We start from the raw sequence: 22,875 nt of genomic DNA, 5'->3' as shown, positions 1-22,875 counted from the left end.
AACTTTGCTCTCCGTTGTCAACGTTCTGGCTGCCCTAGGTCCTCCGTATTTCCATGTGATCTTAGAGTAACTTTGTTAATTTCCACAAAAACAGGTTCAAAGATTCTGATTAGAAGTCTGATCTTAAAAATTTTAAACTCTGTTCTCAAACTATTCCGAAAGTAGAAGAGGAAGGAAAACTTCCAAATTCATTCTGTGAAGCCAGTACCACCGTGACACCACAAAAGAAAGAGAACTATAGGCCAGTATCCCTCATGAACACAGGTGCAAAAGTCCTCAACAGAATATTAGCAAACCGAATCTAACAGTACATTAAAAAACTCACTCACCACAATCAAGTAGGAAGGATTCCCGGGCTGCAAGCATGGTTCAATATTCAAAAATCAATCAACGTGATACATTCCATTAATAAAAAGACAGGTAAGAACCACATGATCATTTCAATAGATGCAGAAAAAACTTTTGACAAAGTACAACATCCATTCGTGATAAAAACCCTCAACAAAGTGGAAGTAGAAGGAACAAACCGCAACATAATAAAGGCCATATATGAAAACCCCAGGGAACATCATACTCCATGGGAAAAAAACCGAGAGCTTTTCCCTAAGGTCAGGACCTAGACAAGGACGTCCACCCTCACCACTGTTGTTCAGCACGGTACCGGAAGTCCTAGCCTCAGCAATCAGACAACACAAAGGAATAAAAGGTATCCAGATTAGTAAAGAAGAAGTAAAATTTTCACTATTTGCAGATGACATGATACTATATATGGGAAACCGGAAAGACACCACCAAAAAAAACCCCTGCTGGAACTGATACATGAATTCAGTGAAGTTGCAGGATACAAACTCAATGTATAGGAATATGTTGCGTTTCTATACACCAATAATGAAACAGCAGAAAGAAAAATTAAGAAAACAATCCCATTTACAATTGCACCAAAATACTAAGACACCCAGGAATAAACCTAACCAAGAAGGTAAAAAAAGACCTGTATCTGAAAACTATAAAACATTAACGAAAAAAACTGAAAAGGACACAAGGAAATGCAAAGACATTCCATGCTCATGGATTGAAAGAACAAATATTGTTGAAATGTCCATACTACCCAAATCAATCTACAGAATGAAGATTTTATTAAGTATTCTTGAGACCCAACATAGAGCCCAAACTCACAACCTCGAGATCAAGAGTCGCACACTCCACTGACCGAGCCAGCCAGGGGCCCCAGCAATCTACACAGTTAATGCAATCCTATCAAGATACCAACAGTATTTTTCACAGAGCTAGAGCAAACAATCCTAAAATTTGTATGGAACCACAAAAGACCGCGAATAACCAAAGAGCCATCTTGAAAAACCAAAACAAAGCTGGAGGCATCACAATTCTGGACCTCAAGCTGTATTACGAAGCTATAGTGATCACAGCAGTATGGGATTGGCACAAAAACAGACACGCAGATCAACAGAACGGAAGAGAGAACCCAGAAATGAACCCACGATTATATGGTCGATTAATCCTCGACGAAGCAGAAGAAAATATCCAGTGTGAAAAAGACGCTTCAACAAATGGTGCTGGGGAAACTGGACCACTTTCTTACACTATGCATAAAAATAAACTCAAAATGGATTAAAGACCTAAAAATCCTACAGTAGAACACAGGCACACAGGCAGTAACTTCTTTGACATTGGCTGTCCGTAGCAACTTTTTCCTAGATATGTCTCCTGAGTCCATGGAAATCAATAAACTACTGAGACTATATCAAAATAAAAAGCTTCTAAACGGTGAAGGAAACAATCAACAAAACTAAAAGGCAGCCTATGGAATGGGGGAAGATATTTGCAAATGACATATCTGATAAAGGGTTAATATCCAAAACATATAAAAAAAAACCATATCCAACTCAACACCTAAAAACCAAACAATCCAATTAAAAAAGGGGCAGAAGACATGAACAGGCACTTCTCCAAGGACGACATCCAGATGCCAACAGACTCGTGAGAAAGTGCTCGTCATCACTGATCATCAGGGAAATTACACATCAAAACTACAACGAGGTACCACCTCACAGAACAGCTAAAATGAACAACACAAGAAACAGCCAGTGTTAGCGAGGATAGAGAAAGGGGAACTCTCACGCACTGTTGGTGGGGATGCAAACTGGGGCAGCCACTCTGGAAGACACTACGGAGGTTCCTCAAAAATTAAAAATAGAACTTACTCTACGATTCAGTAATTGCACAAGAACACTAATTCAAAGGGGCACATGCCCCCCACGTTATAGCAGCGCAATCAACAACGGCCAAGCTGTAAAGCAGCCCCAGTGTCCACCGACTGATGAACGGACACAGAAGATGTGGCGTCTGTGCAATGGAGTATTATTCAGCCATAAAAAAGAGTGAGATCTTGCCCTTTGCAACCACACAGATAGATCTAGGGAGTATTATGCTAAGAAGGTGAGTCGGTCAGAAAAAGACAAATACCAGATGACTTCACTCATGTGGAATTTAAGAAAACAAAACAAAAAAATGAACAAAGGCAAAAAGAGAGAGAGCGAGAGAGAGAGAGGCAAACTATGAAACAGACTCCTAACTAGAGAACACACGGCTGGTCACCGGGGGGGGGGGGGGTGGGGGGGGGGATGGGGAACAGGCGACGGGGAAAAGGACACAGCTGTGATGGGCAGCAGGTGGTGTGTGCAGCGTGAATCACTACTCTGTACGCCTGAGAACGTTACGCTGCACGGTAACTAACCGGAATTCAAACGAAAACTTCACGAAAATTCAAAACTCTAAAGGCAGAAAGGAAACTGAGATCAAAGTGCAAAGGCTGTGTTTTGGAGAAGCAACAGTATGCGCCGTGAGGCCCCATTTCCAGGTCTTCCCGGGTACTTTTCTGTGCTCGTGCTGTATTAGGAAATTAGTTCCACGCGACTCCTTGTTGGCTGTTGAAATGAGCCTGCTGTAATTTTGCCAACAACAAATAAACAAGAAATACCTTTCTTCCTAATGATGCATCCAGTGTGGGAAGCCTGTCAGATGAGGGGACATGAAGCAGGGTGGCAGGTGACAAGGGGCCACGAGGCATTTTCACAGAAACACGGGGCCTCACTACATCTGTGTTCTGAAGCCTACCTTCCTGTGCTGGTTAATGGAGCAGAAATGACCATACTCTTCCGGACCAGGGGTCCAGGAGCCACATGTGGTGTGCTGCCTCTTTCTTCAAATTGAGTGACAGCGGGGGGACGCGACTGCGCCTGCTCATTTACTATCGTCTAGGGCCGCTGTGACATCACCACAGCAAGTGGACCAGCTGTGGCACACACGTGGCCTCCCAAGCCTGATCTACCGACCGTATGGTCTTTCACAGAAAGAGTTGGCTGAACCCCATTCCAGACTCTCGAATGGCAATTTCCAGCCTGGTAGCTGCTAACCAACATGGCTGTTTGAAGTTTGTTAGGCTTAAATGAATTAAAATCCAGTTTCTCGGTCCCCGGAGAACATTTCAAGTGCTCAGTAGCCGCCCACAGCTGGCGGCCGCTGTCCCGGACGGCAGAGAACACCCCGTCTTGGTACAGTCCTCGTGCTCAGTGCTGCACTGGAAGACGCGAGGAGAACCCAGGCTGTGGTCTCAAGCAGCAGATGGAACAGAGCACCGTCATCTACGGACTGATCCTTGGTGACCTCGGTGTCCTCGATTTGCAAAACGAAACAGCCAATCGAGTAGCTGGGGAGAATGAACTAGGCGGCCCGGGGGGATGGCCAGGGACACGAAATGCACCTGCTACCCCTGGCCCCAGAAACCAGGGCACACGCCTCTGTGCCTGGCTGTTCCCGGCGCTCTGGGACACACGCTCTCCCCACGGCACATGCAGGGCCGCTCTGGACACGCAGGTCTTCGTGGTGTGCTGTGTGCTCTCCAGCCCCAGGGCCATGGGCGGCTCCCGTCCGGTGGCTCTGCGAGCACCTGTGGGTGCAGGCATTCTAATCCCGGGAGAGCCTCTGGGTCTGGGGGCACAGGTGGTGTGTCCTTTCCTTACATTTAGGTCCAGGCTGTGCTTAGAGACAGGGATACAGTGAGGCACATTCAAACAGCTGGCACCTAGAAGTTTCCATAGCTGTTATCTCCAAAACGATCACTTTGGCGGAAGTAAACCCTCCCACTCCCTCTGGGTGTGTGCATCCCCGTGTGGCCTCCTGGAGAATATATAAGCGAAGTAAACAGGATGTGAGGGAGAAACGGGCCTGGGCGAGTGGCAGCCTGTGGCCGGGGCGGCCCCGGACCTGGCTCTACCCTCAGAGCGCCCACGTCCCAGATGTTCAACTCAGACCCGACCCCAAACTACAGCCCCTCCAGCAGTCCGCCGTCAGGGTGCTGGGCCTCCCCGGCACCTGCGTCCTCGGGTGCCGCGACTCCAGAGTCCCATCACGCGAGGGCCATCCCCGGAGACCGAGCCCTGAGCGGGGCAAGAGGCCGTCGAGCCACCATCTTCTGGACCGTGGGGCGGGAGCCCCCAGTACATGCTCACTGGACCCACCGACAGCCTGCTAACCCTGACACGCCTTGCGGGCTTCGCGGCGCTGCCGAGCTGTGGTCTACCTGCCGTGGAAGCTACTCGCGGCCCTGTGCTCGGAGGGGCTCCCCCCAGTGGTACCCCAGCCCACAGAGCCCCATGCTGCTGGCCGCCAGCCCCTCCCCTGCCCCGAGTCGGCTTTCCCCGCCTACCCTTCCACCTTTTCTAGAGGGCCCATGTGACCGAGCCTGTTCACTAAACACCACGTTTCTGAGTCACACCACGTTTCTGAGTCATTCATGTCGTAGCACACGTCAGAACACTCCTCTTCGTGGCCAGGTGCTGCTCCACGGTGGCAGCAGACACGACTTGTGGACACGGGAACCAGCTGGTGGACCCTGGGTGCTCCCACTTTGGGGCTGTTATAAACGATGCTGCTGTGAACACGCACGTCCGTGTCTTGTCGAGCATCCTCCCGGGCTGGGAGGGTGGGGTCACGTGATCGCGTGGGAAGTGCAGGTTCATCTGGGTTGGGACAGCGGGGTCACATGGCAACTGCGTGTTTAACACTTGAAGACGCTCCCAAACTTTTCCAAAGCAGCGGCACCATTTTTCACCTTCGCACCGGCACCGCGTGAGGCTTCTCTTTCCCCACGTCGCGATTACTGTTGACTTAGGAAACCACGCGAGCGAGGTCAGCGTTCCTGTTTGTCCTGGAATCCGGGGAAGCGCCCCGAGGCCTGAGTGATCGACTCGTGCCCAGAGTCCAGACTGCAGCTCAGCCGCTATCTTCTCATCTTGTCCCTGAAAAGTCCCGGGCACGCAGAGGCAGCTCAGGCGGACAGAGGGCGGCCGGCGTGCTGGCTCGGCCCCACAGAACCAGCCGCCGTTACCAGCCTTGCTCAACCTTACAGCAAGCAGGCCAGACAGAGGCTCGTACAGCCAATTTGTTTTCATAATTGAAACAGAATTAACCGACGGCCACAGACAATTGCTTCACCTCGCTAGAAACCAAACGTGAAGGTCAGGAGTAACACGGCAACCTCGTGTCGCCTCTGGGGGCGACACCGTAAAGGTGGGCTGCGAAGGAGGGTCAGAGCCAGCGGGGTGTCAAGTCTGTGCGCACGGGAGGCAGACAGGCTCTGGGAGTGGTGACCTCTGGGTCTGAGGTCAAAGTTCAAATCCTGGCTCAAAGCGCAGGTGTTCTGTCTTCCCTGTAGGTGTCCTTGATTCATCCCGAGGTCGTTTTTCCCACCAGCTGACCTGGGGCTTTATCATCGGGCTGGGTGGGTGCCCGGGGGCTGCCGGGCCTGTGGGTGATGCCCCTGGTGCAGACGCAGCAGCCGAGACCCATCCTGGGGGAGGGAGGGGCGCGGTCTGCAAATGGGCAGAGCGCCCCCCACCGTGCTGGAGTTTTAACTCAAGGAGGGGTCGACGCAAAGCCTTGACTAAGCTGGGCCAGAAGCACGCAGAACGTTATTTCGGCTTAGTTTTTGCACCATCAGGCAAAGCACAATTTAATTGTGGGCAGAAAAACAGCTCAGCGGCTTTTTAAAGCGCGTATCTAAGTGTGCCGCCAGGTCTGCCCTGAGCGCGTGTGGGTTTATGAGGCACCACAAACAGGCAGGGTGACACTCGGGCTTCTGCACGAGGTTCCCGTGGACGCAGCTCAGAGTCGACCAGAGACCATCCCTCCTCAAGAAGTGCAGGGGGCGGCGGTCAGCGGGAAGGCTGGGGAGGGTCACCAAGGACACACACCCGTGTCCTAAGCCCCAACCTGGCTCAGGCGGGTGCCGGTCCTGACTCCCTGCCCGTGGACCAGCCGCTCCCTGCTTTGGGCCTGGGCGCCTCACCTCCGATAAGGAGTTAAAACCATGTTCACCCAGCCTTCTGAGCAGTGGGACCCCGCCCGTGTCCCGGAGCCACTGCTCCCCAGCACCCAAGGCTCCAAGTGGCTGTGCTGTGCGCCACGGACCCTTGCTTGGTTGCACACGGTGCAAACCCGCCCCCGCCCCCCATGCCCGCCCATCTCTCCTCTGCACAATGTGACTTTCCTGACCACTGCCACCTCTCCAGATACCTGGACGAAACAGGCAAGCAGAGCAGGTCTGAGCTCTGCAAAGAACACGAAAACCCTGAAGGGCGTCACCGTGAAAGCGCTCACGTTACGACGGTGTTTATTCAAACGGAACTCTACTTATTTCTAAGCTGGGGAAAAACCAACTCTGTTCTCTCTTGCGTCAAAAGGTCTGGCAAGCCGGTCACTGTCACGAGGAAATGCTTTCCTCTTCGCTCAAGCGGCACCAAGGACAGCAGTGTTCACAGGAGGAAAATTTCCGGGAGAAGGGACTCCGGAACCCACGGTTCGAGGGCGCGACGGATGGGCACGTCCTCTGCAAGCACGAACCTGCACTTCTTGGTTCAGCGAGCGGCTGACTCCGGGACGTAGCTGGGTTCTAAAAGTGGAGATTTATTTCTGTGCTGCAACAGGACACTTGCATTTGTCAAGCTAATGGCAAACCGTGTGGTGACGAGGACGGCCCATGCTACGCGCACCTGGTCCGAACCCCGATGTGACAGGACGCAGGTCCCTCGGCAGTGAGCCGTGCACCTCCTCAAATCCGTCCGTCCGCTCACGGAAGCACGGTGTCAGGGACAGCGAGAGGCCCGTGAGCAGGAGGGGGTCTCCTTCTGCGAGTCAGAGTGAGCGGAGCAGGCCCCGCCAGGGCCACCGGCCACGGGCAAGCTGGGGACTCCAAAGGCAGTCCGGCCAGAGAGAAGGGGCGCAGGACACAGAGCCGACAGAGGCCCGTGCCCAGAATGCGTGAGGAATCCTCACAACTCGACAGTAAGACAACAAACAACCCAATTTAACCCGGACGACAGATCTGGGCACTCGACCCAAGAAGACGCGTGGATGAGCACGGGGCGTGAGTGCACGACAGATGCTGAAGTCAGATTAGAGCCACGACACGCCCGTGAGGACGGCCGAACAGCAGACCCAATGCCACGGCGTGTGCTGACCAGGACCAACAGCGACCTGCCCCCTGCAGGTGGGACGCAGACACGCAGCTGAGAGACAGAGAGAGAGACAGAGAAACAGAGACAGAGAGAGAGAAGACACAGAGAGACACCCAGAGACAGAGAGACACGGAGACAGAGAGAGAGAGAAAAAGAGACTGAAACAGAGAGAGAGAGAGAGAGAGAGACAGACTGAGAGAGATAGAGAGAGACACGGAGACAGAGACAGAAAGAGACTGAGAGAGACACAGAGAGACTGAGAGACAGAGACACAGAGAAACAGAGACAGAGAAGAGAGAGACACAGAGACACAAAGACTGAGAGACAGAGACACAGAGAAACAGAGACACAGAGAGACAAAGAGAGACTGAGACAGACACAGAAACATAGAGACACACAGACACAGACTGAGAGACAGGAAGAGAGCGAGAGACAGACAGAGAGACAGGGAGAATGGCAGCACCCACTCCCTGGGGCTTAACCAAGAGAGAACATAGTTCATGCAGAGACCCGGACGCAGGTGCTCAGACAGGCCTTAATCGAAATCACCCAAACCCAGAAATGACCTAAACATCCTGGCTCCAGCGGTAGGTAAACTGAGGCATGTCCACAGAAGGAGATGCTCCCCGAGGCAGGAAGGTAGGCCCCCACCCTAGGGAGCCTTCTGTGGGAAGGGCGAACGTGCAAACGGAAATGATCTCACGGCTGTGTCACGAGTCGAGGGGAGGCAGGCGGCAGGGCCTGGGGTGGCTCGTGAAATCTGATGTATGAAATGGTGTAAAAAAAAAAAAAATCTTAAAACTTAGATTTGAAAGTCTAATTACAAAAAAGTAATTTTAGGAGAAAAATGCTAACGATCTAACAAAATCTAGTGCCCATACCGCTAACCACGATTGGAATTTGTCCCAAACTCGTTCCGGTGGGACTGAAGCAAGCCTCTGGGAGGTGGCTGTCTCGGAGCCTGAGAGCCACCAGCCTGCGTGCCCCTGAGCCCTGCGTGACCCGGGAGATGACCCAGCACTGCGCCCACACCGGACAAAATGTCCCTGCAGTGGGAGGACGGCCCCGCGTGCACGCGGGTAGCCGGGGGAGGGGGGGCAGGGCGACAGGCTGACCACTCCTGGGCGGAGACCCATGTGGCACGTGGGGAGCTGTCGGCCGAGAACCTCAGGTTTGCCCAGGGCCGGGGAGGGAGGCGTCCCGACCTCACGTCCCAGGGCGGTCGTCATTTCCCGTCCGCGGTGAGAAGCCGGCCGGGACGGCCCGTCGGCAAGCGGAGTGTGGTCTCCCGCCGGGCCAAGTGGCGAGATGCTGCCTCCAGGCAGCGGAGGGCAGGAAGGCCCCTTCGGAGCTCGGCTTCCTTCACAGGCGATGAGGGCGCGTTTAAAAATAAAATCACAGCGAGCTTTACGTCGAAGGTCCAAACTTTAAAAAGACGCCGCGCGGTCAAGCTTTACTGAGGCAGAAAAACCCCGCCAGCCGCTGAAGCTGGCCCTTTCTACAACCTGTGTGATCCCCCTGTACCAGCTGAGCACACACCGGAAGGGGTCACGGGGCTGGGAGCCTGGGGGGCCGCTCCCAAGCCGGCCTCGGAGCCCCCGTCACGGCAGGCACAAAGCGCAAGCACCTGTGTCCGCGCGGCCCCCACGCCGCGGGCTCCTCGTGGCCGCCATCGACCGACCGCGCGTCTTGACCACCGTGGCCCTCGCCAGCGTTGTGTTTGAAGGAGACGCGCTGCAGACAGACCGCAGCAGGAAATGCTGCGTCCCCGGCGGAAAGTGCTGCTCGGCACGTGGGTCCGTGGGGCAGGGAGGAGGGATGGCTCCGGGGGTGGCTCCGCCCGGCCTGGCTCGCGTGCCCGGGACGCGCCGACGACGACACGTGCGTGCTCGCGGTGTGGCAGGGAACCGCCGGGAGGCTATGGGGGCGCCTCTGTTCTGAGTGCGCCCCTGGCCCGGGCCCTGCTCCTCCCCTGTAACTGCATTTTGGGTGCAGTTCACAGGTCCTCTTGTAAAGTGGCAGCACCGCCTGCTTCCACGATTCCTGCCACGGCCAGCAGCCGCCGCCCACGGCTTCGCGGCCTGACGTATCCCCAACACCCGCGGCGGGCCCAGAGGGGAAGGCCCCAGGGAGGTGTCCTGGGCCGGGTCTCCGGCACGCTCTACTGTGCGGGCCCGCGCCCCAGCCCCGCCACAGAACCCCTCGCCCGCCCGGGCGGCCCACACTCACCTGGCGAGGGGTGGTGGGCTGGAGGGGGCGAGGCGAAGTCCAGCTTATCTTTGAGGTCGTCTTCGTTCTCCCTCTGCCACTGCAGGCCCACCTTCTCCCAGAGGCTGGCGGCTGCAAGCCTGTGGGACAACACGCGCGTCAGGCGGGCGTGCAGAAGGCCGGAGCCACGTCCGCCCCCGGGGGCGCTGGGAACTCCGAGGGCTTCTGACGGCTCTGCTCACGGTGCTAAACCCAGATGGACTCCTTGACGTGCCCGAAGCACCGGGAACTCTCGACTATTTAAAAGCCGCAGACACGTCCCGTGGGACACACGATCCCACAGCAAGCAGGACAGAGGGGACGAGGCGGGCTCCAGGAGGGACTCCGCAGCAGACACAGCACCGCTGCTGTAAGTGACAACTTCGGAGGGGCCCCTGACGGTCCCGGAAACACGGGCACCCGCACCCGGCCGGCCCAGGCCTCGCCCAGAGCGGCGGCCACCAGCATGAGCTCCGTACTTACGCGATCTCAGGGATGTCGTCCTCGAGGTTGCTAAGCAACAGCGGGATCAGCTTGTGGAAGAAGGAGTAGCGGTCCCGCAGGTCCAGCAGCCAGCCCCCCACCACACAAGTCACCGCCTGCCGCACCTGCACGCGAAGGAAGTGTGGGGGGGGGGAAAGGGCTTCAGCCGGCCACAGGACGTGCAGAGGGAACCCACCACGCAGACCCTGCAGCGAGCTCGGGTGCTGCCATCCTGGCCCGACGCCCGCCTGGGGTCCCAGAGCGGCTCTGCCGTCCACACTGCGGGCTGGCGGAGGAAACGCCAGGACCGCCCCATCTCGTGGGCGTGAGCCCGCGTCTCCCGGGCTCTGGCCTGGTCCTCTGCTGGCTGCAGCAGGTCCCACGGGTCTCGCCGGCAGGGCCTTCGGTGTGGGAACCCCCCGGGGCTGGGCGCTGTCTCACCGCGGGTGGTCAAATGGGCCGTGGGCGAGCCCCCGCGAAACGTCAGCCTGCAGAGGCCACACCACCGAGGCCTCAGGCCCCGGAGCGCGAGGGCCTCCTGAGGAGGCCAACAGGGGGCCCCTGGTTCTGGCCGTGTGCCAAGGCGGCCTGCAGGCCTCTGCCCACTTTGCCCGCCACAGGGAAGAAACGAGGTGCCTGAGGCCCAGCTCCCTCAGAACAGAGCCCGGAGCGGGGACTCAGCCAGCCTGGCGTCGTGGGAGGAGAGCGGGATGGGCTGAGCCCCAGCCTGCGCCCGATCCTGGGGAGCGCGGGAGCGCCACCGCCCCCCTCCGAGGGCTGTGTTACCCCGGGCAGGCAGCCAGGGTACGTGCCCACCGCTGGGTGGGGCTGCGCTTGCAGGGTCCCCCGGTGGGTGTGCCGTAGCAGTGACGCCCCCGCCGCTCACAGGTCGGGGGACCAGCACGGGCAGCCCACGCTCACGTCTAGGCACCTGCACCGGGAGTGGGCCCTGCGGCCGCCGACCTCCCTGAAGCTCACTCTCCCTTCTCTAAAATGGGAGGACAGGACGCTGGCTCCCGGCCAGGGAGGAAGGCACCTGGGGCGGGGCTTGACGCACAGGAGGGCCAGGCGCCTGGCTCACTAACCCCAGCGGCCCGTGCGTGTAAATAGGGCCGACCAAGGGAGGGGCGGTTGGGGCTCCGCGCTACTGTTGAGCTTCTCGTGAAATTATTAACAGTCAAAACTGCAGTTAAGGATCCCGGAGAATCTGAGACGTTCTCCCAACGACCAGAGGCCCCGGCACCTACAAACGGACACCCACAGCCGCCCACGCCGACTGTGCCGCCGAGGACAGAAGTGGCATAGAGCCATCCTTCCGTGAGGTCCTCCTGCGTGACCCCGGGGCCCCGAGGGACTCCTGAGGAATCAGCGTGCCTCAGGGCAAAAGCACGAGCAGCAGGCGAGACCCCCGAAGCTCAGCCAACGCCTTGAGCTGGTGGCGCCCGAGAGCCTGTCTGACGAGGGCCTACCTGCCACACTGCTGGGTGCCCGAACACGGGGAGCGACTGGGGCCTCTGCAGGATGGCAGGTGCTCGGGACCACCAGACTCCAGGGGGCCGGCCCCTGCAGCGAAGGCGTGTCCCGGCCGCTGGGGGTCAGGGACCTGCCGGGACCCTCCGGAGACCGTCCGGCTGCGCTCTCCCGACAGTCACTGCAATGTCCCCCAAGATCCAGGCATTTTGCAGGTTGGAGACTTCAGGTGTCTCCCCTCGTGAGCTGGGAGAGCCCGAGGGCCGGCCTCCCCCAGCCTCAAGCTGGTGTCGCCAGAAACCTGCCGATCCCCATCATCACGACACAAATTACCCCTTTCGGCTCAGGAAAATGGCACTGAGCAGAGTTGCCAAGTAACAGTTTGACTAAGCAGGAAATCTTTCAACTAAAGGAGAAAAAGCAGAATGAACCGAGAGTTCTTCCTCTCCGAGTCAGGCTGCAGACCGGGGAGTGGGGCTGGGCCAGAGAGACCGGGCACCAACAGCCAAGGGGGAAGAGCTGTGTACTTACCACAGCACGTGAACACGGAAGAGAACATCCCACTCTCCTTTAACTGGAGCGTCTCAGGGACCCAGTGAACCGCCCGGCTCTTGTAAGGAGCCCGTTTATTTCCGTACCCTGTTCTCAGCAGAGGCTAATAAGGCCGACTCCTCGTCATCCCACCAGACTCGAAAGCAGTTGGAGGAAGTCACCTTTCCCTGGAGCTTGAGCAGTTCACGCTTGGGGGCTGGGGGTCTTTCTGTCCAGGGCCTGAGTGTAATTAACCGTCTCACGCGAAATCGTTCTGCAGCACATCACGGCCCGTGCTCACCAAATGCCTTGAATTTTACGCATCTTACGTCATTTCAAGTAAGCCCCATCTTTATAACAAAAAACTTTTTTTTAAATTAAAAAAAAAATTTTTTTTAACCTTTTTATTTATTTTTGAGACAGGGAGAGACAGAGCATGAACAGGGGAGGGTCAGAGAGAGGGAGACACAGAATCTGAAGCAGGCTCCAGGCTCTGAGCTGTTAGCACAGAGCCTGACGCGGGGCTCGAACTCACCGACCGTGAGATCATGACCTGAGCCGAAGTCGGACGTTTAACCAACTGAGCCACCCAGGTGCCCCAATAAAAAACGTTTTTAATAGTATCAACACAATAATATATTTTGTTATTTTATTTAAAAAATTTTTCAGTAGGCTCCACACCTAGCACAGAGCCCAACGAGGGGCTCAAATTCACGACCCTGAGGTCAAGACCTGAGCTGAGATCCAGAGTCAGATGCTTGACCAACCGAGCCACCCAGGCGCCCCTCAACACAATATTTTATTTTATTTTATTTTTTTTTTTTAATTTTTTTTTTAACATTTATTTATTTTTAGGACAGAGAGAGACAGAGCATGAACGGGGGAGGGGCAGAGAGAGAGGGAGACACAGAATCGGAAACAGGCTCCAGGCTCTGAGCCATCAGCCCAGAGTCCGACGCGGGGCTCGAACTCACGGACCGCGAGATCGTGACCTGGCTGAAGTCGGACGCTTAACCGACTGCGCCACCCAGGCGCCCCTCAACACAATATTTTAATAACACAGCAAATTCTGTTTCAAGTATACAGTATTTAAATTCAGTTAAAAAAATTAGCAGAAAGGGTTTCAACTAAACCTGTAACGTTTTTAGTTCTTAATCCTGAAAAACGTTCAGCATAATATTTCCTAAGTATGCATTAGACCTGAATAGCCGCTGCATTTGTTGCCAGTTTTCCTTCATTTTAACGTCAGGGGCAGGAGGCGGGAAGCAGACGGGGAAGGCGGGAAGATCACGAGGCGGGAGGCGGAAGGTCACGAGGCGGGAAGCAGAGGGGGAAGGCGGGAAGGTCACGAGATGGGAGGGGGAAGGCAGGAAGGTCACGAGGCGGGAGGCGGAAGGGGAAGGTGGGGAGGTCACGAGGCGGAAAGTCACCAGGCGAGAGAAGGAGGGGAAGGCGGGAAGGTCATGAAGCGGGAGGGGGAAGGAGGGAAGGTCACAAAGCGGGAGGTGGAGGAGGAAGGCGGGAATTCCCGGTCATGAGGCGGGAGGGGGAAGGCGGGAAGGTCACCAGGCAGGAAGGTCAGGAGGCAGGAAGGGGAAGGCGGGAAGGTCATGAGGTGGGAGGCGGAGGGGGAAGGCGGGAAGGTCATGAGGTGGGAGGCGGAGGGGGAAGGCGGGAAGGTCAGGAGGCGGGAAGGTCAGGAGGCGGGAGGTGGAGGGGGAAGGCGGGAAGGTCACCAGGTGGGAAGGTCAGGAGGCAAGAAGGGGAAGGCGGGAAGGTCAGGAGGCGGGAGGTGGAGGGGGAAGGCGGGAAGGTCAGGAGGCGGGAGGCGGAGGGGGAAGGAGGGAAGGTCACGAGGCGGGAGGCGGAGGGGGAAGGCGGGAAGGTCACCATAATGGCAGAGCACACGGGGACCCCATCTCCCCTGCGCACAGGTCCCAGGTCCTCTCGCTCCTGCGGTGAAATTGAGACCCGCCACCAGAGAGTACCCTGCTCCACAAGAGCGACAGGCTCCCCGTCTCAGGCTGTTCTGACCGAACGCAGGACTCCGACACCCGCTCGGTGCCCCGAGGCAGGACTCCACCCCGGGGTCTGCAGTTCATCACATCCCCTCCCACAGCCTCGAAAGTCCCCCAGAACCGGTGGGGCGCACCGTCCTCTCCTCAGGCACCGCTCCGTCCCCGCACCCATCACCCCTCAGCACCAGTGAGGTCCTGGCAGGGCCGGGGCAGGGCCCGCCCGCTTCTCTGCTCCACCGGGGAGCTGGCAGAAGGCGGGGCCTGGGGACGGCCCGAGGCCCGGCCTGGACGCCCGCTGGGCCGGCGGCAGCGGTGCAGGCGGGGCGGCCGAGCTCCAGAGCTCCAGCCTGTCCAGCCTGCCTGAGCCAGCCATTCCCGGGCAGGGCCCCGCGCGGCACCCAGGCAGGTCCCAGGCGCTTCCGTAACGGGGTCGGCGCGTCTTACCCAGACCGCGGAGAGCACACACAATCCCAGCTGCTGGCTGAGACGTCATCACCTGCAACCCGCAGGGGTGCATGAAGACGAGGCTGACCCCAGGGGCACCCGAGGGCTGTAGAGGACACGGAGGACTACGGCCAGGGGCAGAACCCCGGCCGGTGCCTCCCCTCGCGGTTGGCGCGTGCGGAGGACGGGTTTCAGAGGAAGCCACCTCAGCCCTGCCGTGCTGGGACACCCTCTTCCCACATGCTCAGACATGTCCCGGAGACCTGAGGTGACGGACCTCCAGAGCAGGAATTCCGGGACCTACCGCCCACGTTCTGAGCCCCCTTGCCCCCGGGGCACGCTCCGTGCCCCTCTGTGCCCCGCTTCCCCATCCGTGAGACGGGGGTCCTCACGGTCTCCTCTGCATGGGAGGCCACACAGACCGAAAGGGTCAATTTGGGTGAAGCACCTCTAGTAAGTTACTTCTGGCAGCCACCCGCCCTGCAGTGTGGTGACCCAGGATACGGTCCGGCAAAAGCCGTAGGACAGTAGCTGCGGGACGTTTTGCACAAGTTACGGAGCAGGCAGAACCTCACCTTCCGCGTGGAGCGTGGTGAGATCCGGACACAGCCCCGGGCTGTCCACGGGACCGCGGGTCCGCAAGAGGCCCGGCCCCTGAAACCGCAGGAACACCCGCGGAGCCCGGGACCACGAGGGCCTGAGACCCCGTGCAGACACATAAGGGGTAGCCAGTGACTTCCCTACCAACTCACCGCGAGGAACTTGTTGGGCACCCCGCTGACAGGGCCCCTCATCGGCGAGAAAGCTGGCGGCCAGCTCCAGGTTGGATTGGAAATCCTACCTCGATCGGCCCTGGAAATTGCGCAGAGCAAATCAAATCCCACCGGGAAGAAACGAAAATAAACATAGCTTTAATAGCGGACAGTGTTTCTGGAATACTAAACCACAAGAAAGAGTTGCAGCCCCAAGTTCTGGAAAACTCCGTCAGCAGGGAGGCGGAATGTTGCCCCTGACGGCAGCAACGGCCGTGCCGTTCTCAGGGACCTGTCCGTTGACACGCAGCCATAGGGTTTACAGGGACCCGTCGACACCCATCCTCACAGGTCCACGCTCACGGGGCCTGTGACACAACCAGGCTGTTTACGGGAAGCTGCCGACTGATACTCAGTAGCACTGTTCACACAAAGCTGTCGTACGCAGTCGTCACGCTCCTTCGAGGAAAGCTCCTCCACCTGCCCTCGCGCCTCGAGTCCGCCTGGCACAAGCCGGGAGGGAGGCCGTCCCGGGGGGTGGCGGCACTACCGCCTGCCACCGGGATCCAGCTCGGCCCCCGCCTCCCGCAGCAGGTCTCCAGTCGAGGCCGGTCTCCGGTCCAGGCTGCAGCCGACCCAGCACCCCGCCCCCTCCCGGGGCAGAGCCCGCTTCTGCTCTCGGTCCCCACCTCCCATGCTGCCCGGTGCCGACCCCATCCAGCTCACGGGGGGGGGGGGGGGCAGCGTCCCCAGTCACCCCCGTTCAGCGGCCCGCAGGTTGTTGGGAGCAGGGAGGGGCTCTCTGTCCCTGGGGTGTAGGGACACGGCCTGAAGCGACATCCTGGGCGGCTGGCACGTCACACCCGGACCCCGGTGCGGGACGTCACAGGCGGGAAACTGAGGGGGGCTTCTATCCTGGCCCCTAGAGCCCTGAGGGAGACTCATCCTGCCGAGAGGCACCTCCGGTCCCCAAGGGGCGCCAGGGCCACCCTCAGCCCCTCTGCCTCCCCAGGAATCCAACAGCAAGTGGTAAGAAGTTCTAAGCCGTCCACACAACCCCAACAGGCATCGGGGCCCCTTCTGTGCACGTGTGCACACGTGCCTACGGGCCACACTGAGATGCCGCTTCACACCCAGCAGTACGGCGACAGACACACACAGACCCCGGAGAAGCGCCGTGGGGACGTGGAGGGGGCGGACCCCTCGCGCACCGCCGCCGGGAATGCCAGGCGCGCGGCCACCGCGGAGAATGGCCTGATGGCTCTTCAACAGGCTAAACGGACAGTTACCGTACGACCCAGCACCCCCACTCTTGGGTCTACGCCCCGGCCCCAGAGAAGCGAACGTGGGCTCAGACACCTGCGTCCCCACGTTGGCACAAGCGCCCGGCGACGGGTGAAGGGACAGAATACAGCCCACCGCACAACGGCGATCCCTCAGCGTCACGGAGGAACGCAGCGTGACCCCCGCTCCAACACGTCGCGCGGCGGAAGAGCCACCAAGACCACTCGCTGCCCTGCTCACGGGCGGCAGGGAGTGGGGGCGGGGAGGAGGGGGGAGGGTGCGATGGGAAGAAGTTGTGGTTGACGGCGGCGGTCCCACCGCGTCGTGAATGTACCTCACGCGTCCGAACTCCATCTCAAAAGTGGTAGAGATGGCCCACTTTATGTTACGCATATTTTACCAAACACTCTAAAAATAACATACCAAAAACGCCGAACATTTAAGTGAGTGATTTGCACACTATGTGAGTTGTAGCTCCATAAAGCTGCGTAAAAAAATAAAACCAAACAAAGCAACTTGGAAGGGAACTGAAGCGAGCCTGCGGCCAGGCGGCCGGATGGTGCCGGGCAACACCCTCTAGTGTCACCACACCTGGGCCCCGGGGGCCAGCTCCGGCGGGGCCACCCTGAGTGTGCAGCACCATTTCTAGACCGCAGGGGACACGCGAGCAGCTGGTGTGAAGGGTTAAAGGACACGGTGTGTGGACAATGGGGGGAGGGGCCGGCACACAAGTGCTCCCCCATCGGGACAGCAGGGGCCAGGCGGCCATAGCACCAGCTTTTCAGTCCTTGGCCACCTTGGGCCACCTCATGCCCCCACGGCCACAGGCAGGGGCACTTTCTAACCACTCGGGGGACTTTCGCCAGCAACCGCTGCCCCTCCCTCCCCGGGCGACCCCCTCGTCTGTCTCCTCCCTCCCCTAAGTGATCCCCTCCCTGTCTCCTCCCTCTGGGGGGCGGGTGGCTCTCCTCCCCTTGTTGTTGCCGGGGGTCTTCAGGTTCTATAAGCAAACTGTGGCCTCACATCCATGACCCAGCCTCCCACCTGACTTCTGCCGACAGAAAAGCCAGCATTCTGGTCTCGGTCTGTCTCTCTCTCGGTGGGTCCCAAGGCCCAACAGAAACATGACCCCGACACACCAATTCTGACCCTCCTCCTCCTCCTCACAGGTCTGGTTCACCAACCGCTGGGGTTCATCAATCCGCCTCGATGGACATGCGTCTCACAGACGCCTCTGAAACCGCACGCTACACACAGTCCGACTGTTTTCCAAGGAGGAAATACTCCCGTCCCACGTTCCCCCAAGTGAAGAACAACGAACGTATTAAAACAATTCAACTCTCGGGGCGCCTGGGTGGCGCAGTCGGTTAAGCGTCCGACTTCAGCCAGGTCACGATCTCACGGTCCGTGAGTTCGAGCCCCACGTCAGGCTCTGGGCTGATGGCTTGGAGCCTGTTTCCGATTCTGTGTCTCCCTCTCTCTCTGCCCCTCCCCCGTTCATGCTCTGTCTCTCTCTGTCCCAAAAATAAATAAAAAACGTTGAAAAAAAAAAAAAAAAACCAAAAACAATTCAACTCTCCCCGTTTTCCCAGAGGCATGAACTAAGACCACCCAGTGACGGCGAATGATGCAAGATGTCCGGGGCAACAGGTAAGAGTTTTACAGAAAAAAAGAAGTTACAAATAGCGCGTTCCTGGTGAAGGGGGGGGGGGAACCACCTAGAGGAGAAACTCGTTACCTGGGGGACGTCATCGAAGAGCCTCTGAGCAAAGTGAGGGAGGACGTCGTCCACCGACTTCCCGCTGCCAAACTGAATCACAGAGCCGGTGGCCTCGATGACAGCCACCCGCACCTTCCAGTGCTGGTGTGAGATGCTCTGCATCAGGGGGCCGATCAAGGACTCTGACTGCATGTGGAAGTGGTCTGTGAGACAGGGGAGGAACCCAGTTACCTCCACGGGCTCCTGGGAGGACAGACCCCCTCCCCCCCCCCCCACCGTGTCCCGGAACGCTCTCTCCCCACCCAGGTCCCTGCTGCCGGCCTGCAGAGCACAGGTGTGTGCCCCCTGGCGCCGGGAGAGGCACAGGACTGGCGTGTGGCCCAGACGGCACGAAAGGAAAAGGCCAGGGGCTTGACTCCCTCTCGGCCGAAGGCAGGAGCTACGAGGAGAGTGTGAGGCTGACAGCAGTGGCACTGGGTGTCCGAGAGGGATGCCAAGCAAAGGAGAGAAACGGAGCCTGGAGGACGCCGCCCAAGTCCCCACACTGGCTGTGCCTCGAAGCCAGATGGCTGGTGCTACACAGGGAACAGGGCCGACATCACTTGGGGTGAAGCCACTCCACTTCCTACTTGTTCGGGCCTCGCACAAAATCAGAACTGGGATGTCTCTGACAGGTAGGCCGGCCCGCTGGTGTGGGAGTTCTGACTTCAGTTCTGCCGCTGCTGGAGACGCAACCACAGACGGCTACTTCGGTGATGCTGTAGCTGAGTTCTTTCACCCTGAGGGGCTCAGATCAAGGCGGGATACTGACCTAGCGCTGCCCAGTGTGGTGTGGATCCAAGAGAGGGTCCTCACGGGGAGCCGGCAGAGTAGAGGGTTTGGAGGAGGGACACCCTTCAAGCACAAGGAACCGTCCCTCGCTCGGAAATGAGTGGGCACCCAGGATGCGGGCAGGCACTGCCCCACCCTTCCAGAACTTACAATCCAGTGAGGGAACACGCAAAGGCTGCAAGGCAGAAGCCGTCACCCTGGCTGACACACAGACCAGGGAGCGAAGTGGTCGGGGGTCAATGAGAAATGTGTTAAAAGCTTGTAATTCCCAATGGCTGTCTCCAGCCCAAGCCTCAAACCCAGCTCTCTTAGAATTCTGTACTATTTGAATCCAAACTTGTCACTCACAGTGGAAATCTTGACGGTCCCTAATGGCAAGGGGTGAAAAGAAGCCTCATTCATTCTTCTTTGTCTCCTGTCCACCCAAACCTCCTTCTCCCTCATCCCCCACCCAGTTCGACAGGACACCCTGCCGGCTCCGGGTCCGACATCCATCCATCCATTTTCTTCCATGTCTGTTAGCGGACCGCTCGCCCCCACAAGTCCAAGCCAACCATCATCTAAGTATGGATTAACTCTCGCCCCAACTGACCTTCTCATTTCCCCTTGCCACCTTTGGTGATCAATTCTCTGAGCACCACAGTGATCTTTTAAACATCAGAACTGGGGTGCCTGGGTGGCTCAGTCGGTTAAGGATCCGACTTCAGCTCAGGTCATGATCTCCCAGTTTGTGGGTTCAAGTCCTGCGTCGGGCTCTGTGCTGACAGCTCAGAGCCTGGAGCCTACTTAGGATTCTGTGTCTCCTTCTCTCTCTGCCCCTCCCCCACTTGTGCTCTGTTTCTCTGTCTCTAAAATAAATACACGTTAAAAACAAAATCAGAATCTGAGCCTCTCCCGCCCTTTCTCCACACCCCCTGCTGGCTCCCCATTGCATTTAACACTAAATTCAAACCTGCAGCAGCTTCCCCCCTTTCTTCCCTCCAGCAATCTTGACCTCCTTTCTGCTCCTCAGATCTACCAAGTTGTTTATTCCTCAAAGCTGGTTTCCTCCAGACCACAGATCACAGATCTTCAACCTCTATATTTCCTCCTACAGGAAGCCTTCCCGACGGGACTAAGTAGAGGCCTCCAACCATTCCACATCCCAGTCTGAGGCAGTAAGGAGAAGTTAACTGGGGCAAGATCCTGCAGAAACAGCTACTTAGAAAAAAGGGAATGTCCTGATCAGATTAGAATTCTTAAAATACTGGAGAACGAATTAAAGGAAAACATGAGAGAAGCGGCCTCTCTCCATTTAGGAGGACAGCGCTCCGACCCAAAGAGGGAAGACCGATAGGCTTAGCGATGGGGACGAGGCCTGGGAGACCGCAGCGGTGAGTCTCGGAGCGAGCTCCCGCCAGCGCCCGGGTTCGCCACGCGGGTGAGAAGCAGTTACCGGAACGCGCCGCGTCCCAGACCCTCTGGGCGATCTCGGCGGGGTTTCCGCGACTCTGCATTTTGCGAACCACCGAACGACAGGAGCGGCCGCAGATTCGCGCGTCGGGGACGGCGCCCGTGCCTGCCCGCACCCCCACCCCGACCCCCGCGCGAGACGGGCACCTGGCGTGGCGCGCGCCAGGCTGGCGGCGCACTGGCAGCTCTCGCGGCGCACGGCGGCGAACGGGTCGAGCAGCGTGCAGCGCAGCACCCTCACGGCGTCGTCCAGGTGGGGCGCGAGCGCGGCGCCGCCCAGGCGCACGGCCAGGCCGAGCAGCTGCACGAGCGCCAGGCGCAGCTCCTCGCAGGTCTCGGGCGGCCGGCCGCGCTCGGACTCGGGGCCGGCCAGGCGCGCGACCAGCGCCGGCAGCAGGCGCGGCAGGGCGTCGCGGGGCCGCGCGGCGCGCCGCAGGCCCAGGCCCAGCAGGTGCGCCGCCAGCGCGCGGCAGCCCTCCGCCGGGTCGGCCAGGCAGCGCAGCAGGCGCGGCAGCAGCAGGCGCGCCCACGGGCCCTGGAAGCCTGCGGCCGCGGCGGCGGACTCGGCGGCGGGCTCCTCGGGCCACGCCGCCTCGATTGCGCGCTGCAGCGCCTCGAGCGCGCGCCGCCGGCTCAGCTTGCTGTCGGCCTCAAGCCCGGGCAGCAGGCGGCTCAGGGCGCGGCTCAGCTCCGCCGCCTCGGCCGTCTCGGCCGCCTCAGCCGCCTCGGCCGGGCCCGGAGGCGCCGCGGCCTCCGCCGCCACCAGTGCCGCCATCTTGCCCGCGTTGCCCGTCGCTAGGGGAGACCGGCGCTTTCACGACGGCCGCGGCGCGGATTACGGCTCCCCTTCCGGTTGGTCGCGAATACAACTTTATCGGCAGCTCTGGGCGCGGACGGGACACTTCCGGGAGGGGCCGGAAACGCCCCGGTTTCCTGCGCGCTCGGGTCTCAGCGTAGCGATAGGAGGCGAAACTGGTCCGGGGGAATGAATGGCGAGGGGACTTGATGTGGACAGGTAAGGCCTGCCCGTGAAGTGACAGCACCGGTGACCGGGCAGGGTCAGTGAGAGGAACTCCGCGGAGGCTCTGGCGGGAGAGCCGGAGAGGGAGGGAAACGGCAGGGGCAGAGGCCCTGGGTGGGGGTGCTGTGGTTTGAATTGTCTCCCCCAAGTTCGTGTATTGGAGTCCTAGTCCGGAGAACCTCAGAACGCGACCTTATTTAGCGATAGGGACCTTACAGCGGCTATCAGGGTAAAAATACGTCACGGGGGCCACGGTCCCATGCGACTACCCCTATTGTTGCATCCACACGACTCCTGAAACAGAATGCTATGGGCACCAGTGACAGTCACAACAAAGTTTATTACAGTGAGAGGCAAGGCCGACCGACCGGGACCAACACTCTTGATAAGAGTGCAGCCTCGAATAGCCGGGGTAGGGAGTTTTTTTTTTTTTTAATTTTTTTTTTCAACGTTTATTTATTTTTGGGACAGAGACAGAGCATGAACGGGGGAGGGGCAGAGAGAGAGGGAGACACAGAATCGGAAACAGGCTCCAGGCTCTGAGCCATCAGCCCAGAGCCCGACGCGGGGCTCGAACTCACAGACTGCGAGATCGTGACCTGGCTGAAGTCGGACGCTTAACCGACTGCGCCACCCAGGCGCCCCTGGAGTTTTTATAACCGATCACTGGCCCGAACAGCCGGGGTAGGGAGTTTTTATAACCGATGACATCGTTTTATCATCACTTGGGAACAGAACAAAGAAACAGTTTCTAGATGAGTTAGAAACAGTTGCCTAACGAGGTGTTGATTTTAGACTTTCTGCCTCTAAGTTGCAACCAGTGGATCTCCTTGACCCTGCCTCTGATGCTCTTTTCTTTGAACTTTTGTTTCCTTAATTGGTGAAGCCTAATTTACAAGAGTATGAGGCCTGGTTTACAAGAGCAAAGCAAGGCTGTTATCTCTTAACCTTCAGTGTCAACCCAAAGCTGTTATTTGTCAAGCTAAGCGTTAGCCCTACACTACAGTTTAACCCTTACACTATGAAGGGCGGATTTTGGAGGTGAATGCAGCACACACGGGGAACACCACGTGAGCAGGCCAGGGAC

General features: G+C 58.4%; 1 protein-coding gene and 1 long non-coding RNA gene across 2 annotated transcripts in view; both read right to left on the bottom strand.

Annotated features, from left to right (window-relative positions):
* DNAAF5 (dynein axonemal assembly factor 5) overlaps window positions 1-21,542 on the bottom strand; it is a 52,472-nt gene extending 30,930 nt beyond the window's left edge. Inside the window, exons 1-4 of the mRNA XM_047089324.1 lie at window positions 20,915-21,542; window positions 18,503-18,687; window positions 10,266-10,390; window positions 9,765-9,883 (exon numbers count right to left, since the gene is read on the bottom strand). Of these exons, the coding sequence (XP_046945280.1) occupies window positions 9,765-9,883; window positions 10,266-10,390; window positions 18,503-18,687; window positions 20,915-21,542 (1,057 nt within the window). The remainder of the gene's footprint in view (window positions 1-9,764; window positions 9,884-10,265; window positions 10,391-18,502; window positions 18,688-20,914) is intronic.
* Window positions 6,655-7,646, bottom strand: LOC124519226 (uncharacterized). Its single transcript, XR_006964062.1, has 2 exons — window positions 7,071-7,646; window positions 6,655-6,970 (listed from the first exon to the last, which is right to left on the bottom strand). It is a non-coding gene; the product is annotated as an uncharacterized LOC124519226 (long non-coding RNA).
* Window positions 21,543-22,875: the final 1,333 nt, after the last annotated feature.

Source organism: Lynx rufus, unplaced genomic scaffold (genome assembly GCF_022079265.1).
Source record: "Lynx rufus isolate CCGP_SWC_20201006 ecotype Redwood Valley unplaced genomic scaffold, mLynRuf1.p SCAF_27, whole genome shotgun sequence".
In the NCBI taxonomy this organism is placed as follows: domain Eukaryota; kingdom Metazoa; phylum Chordata; class Mammalia; order Carnivora; family Felidae; genus Lynx; species Lynx rufus.
This window is presented reverse-complemented; position numbering and strand designations above follow the sequence as displayed.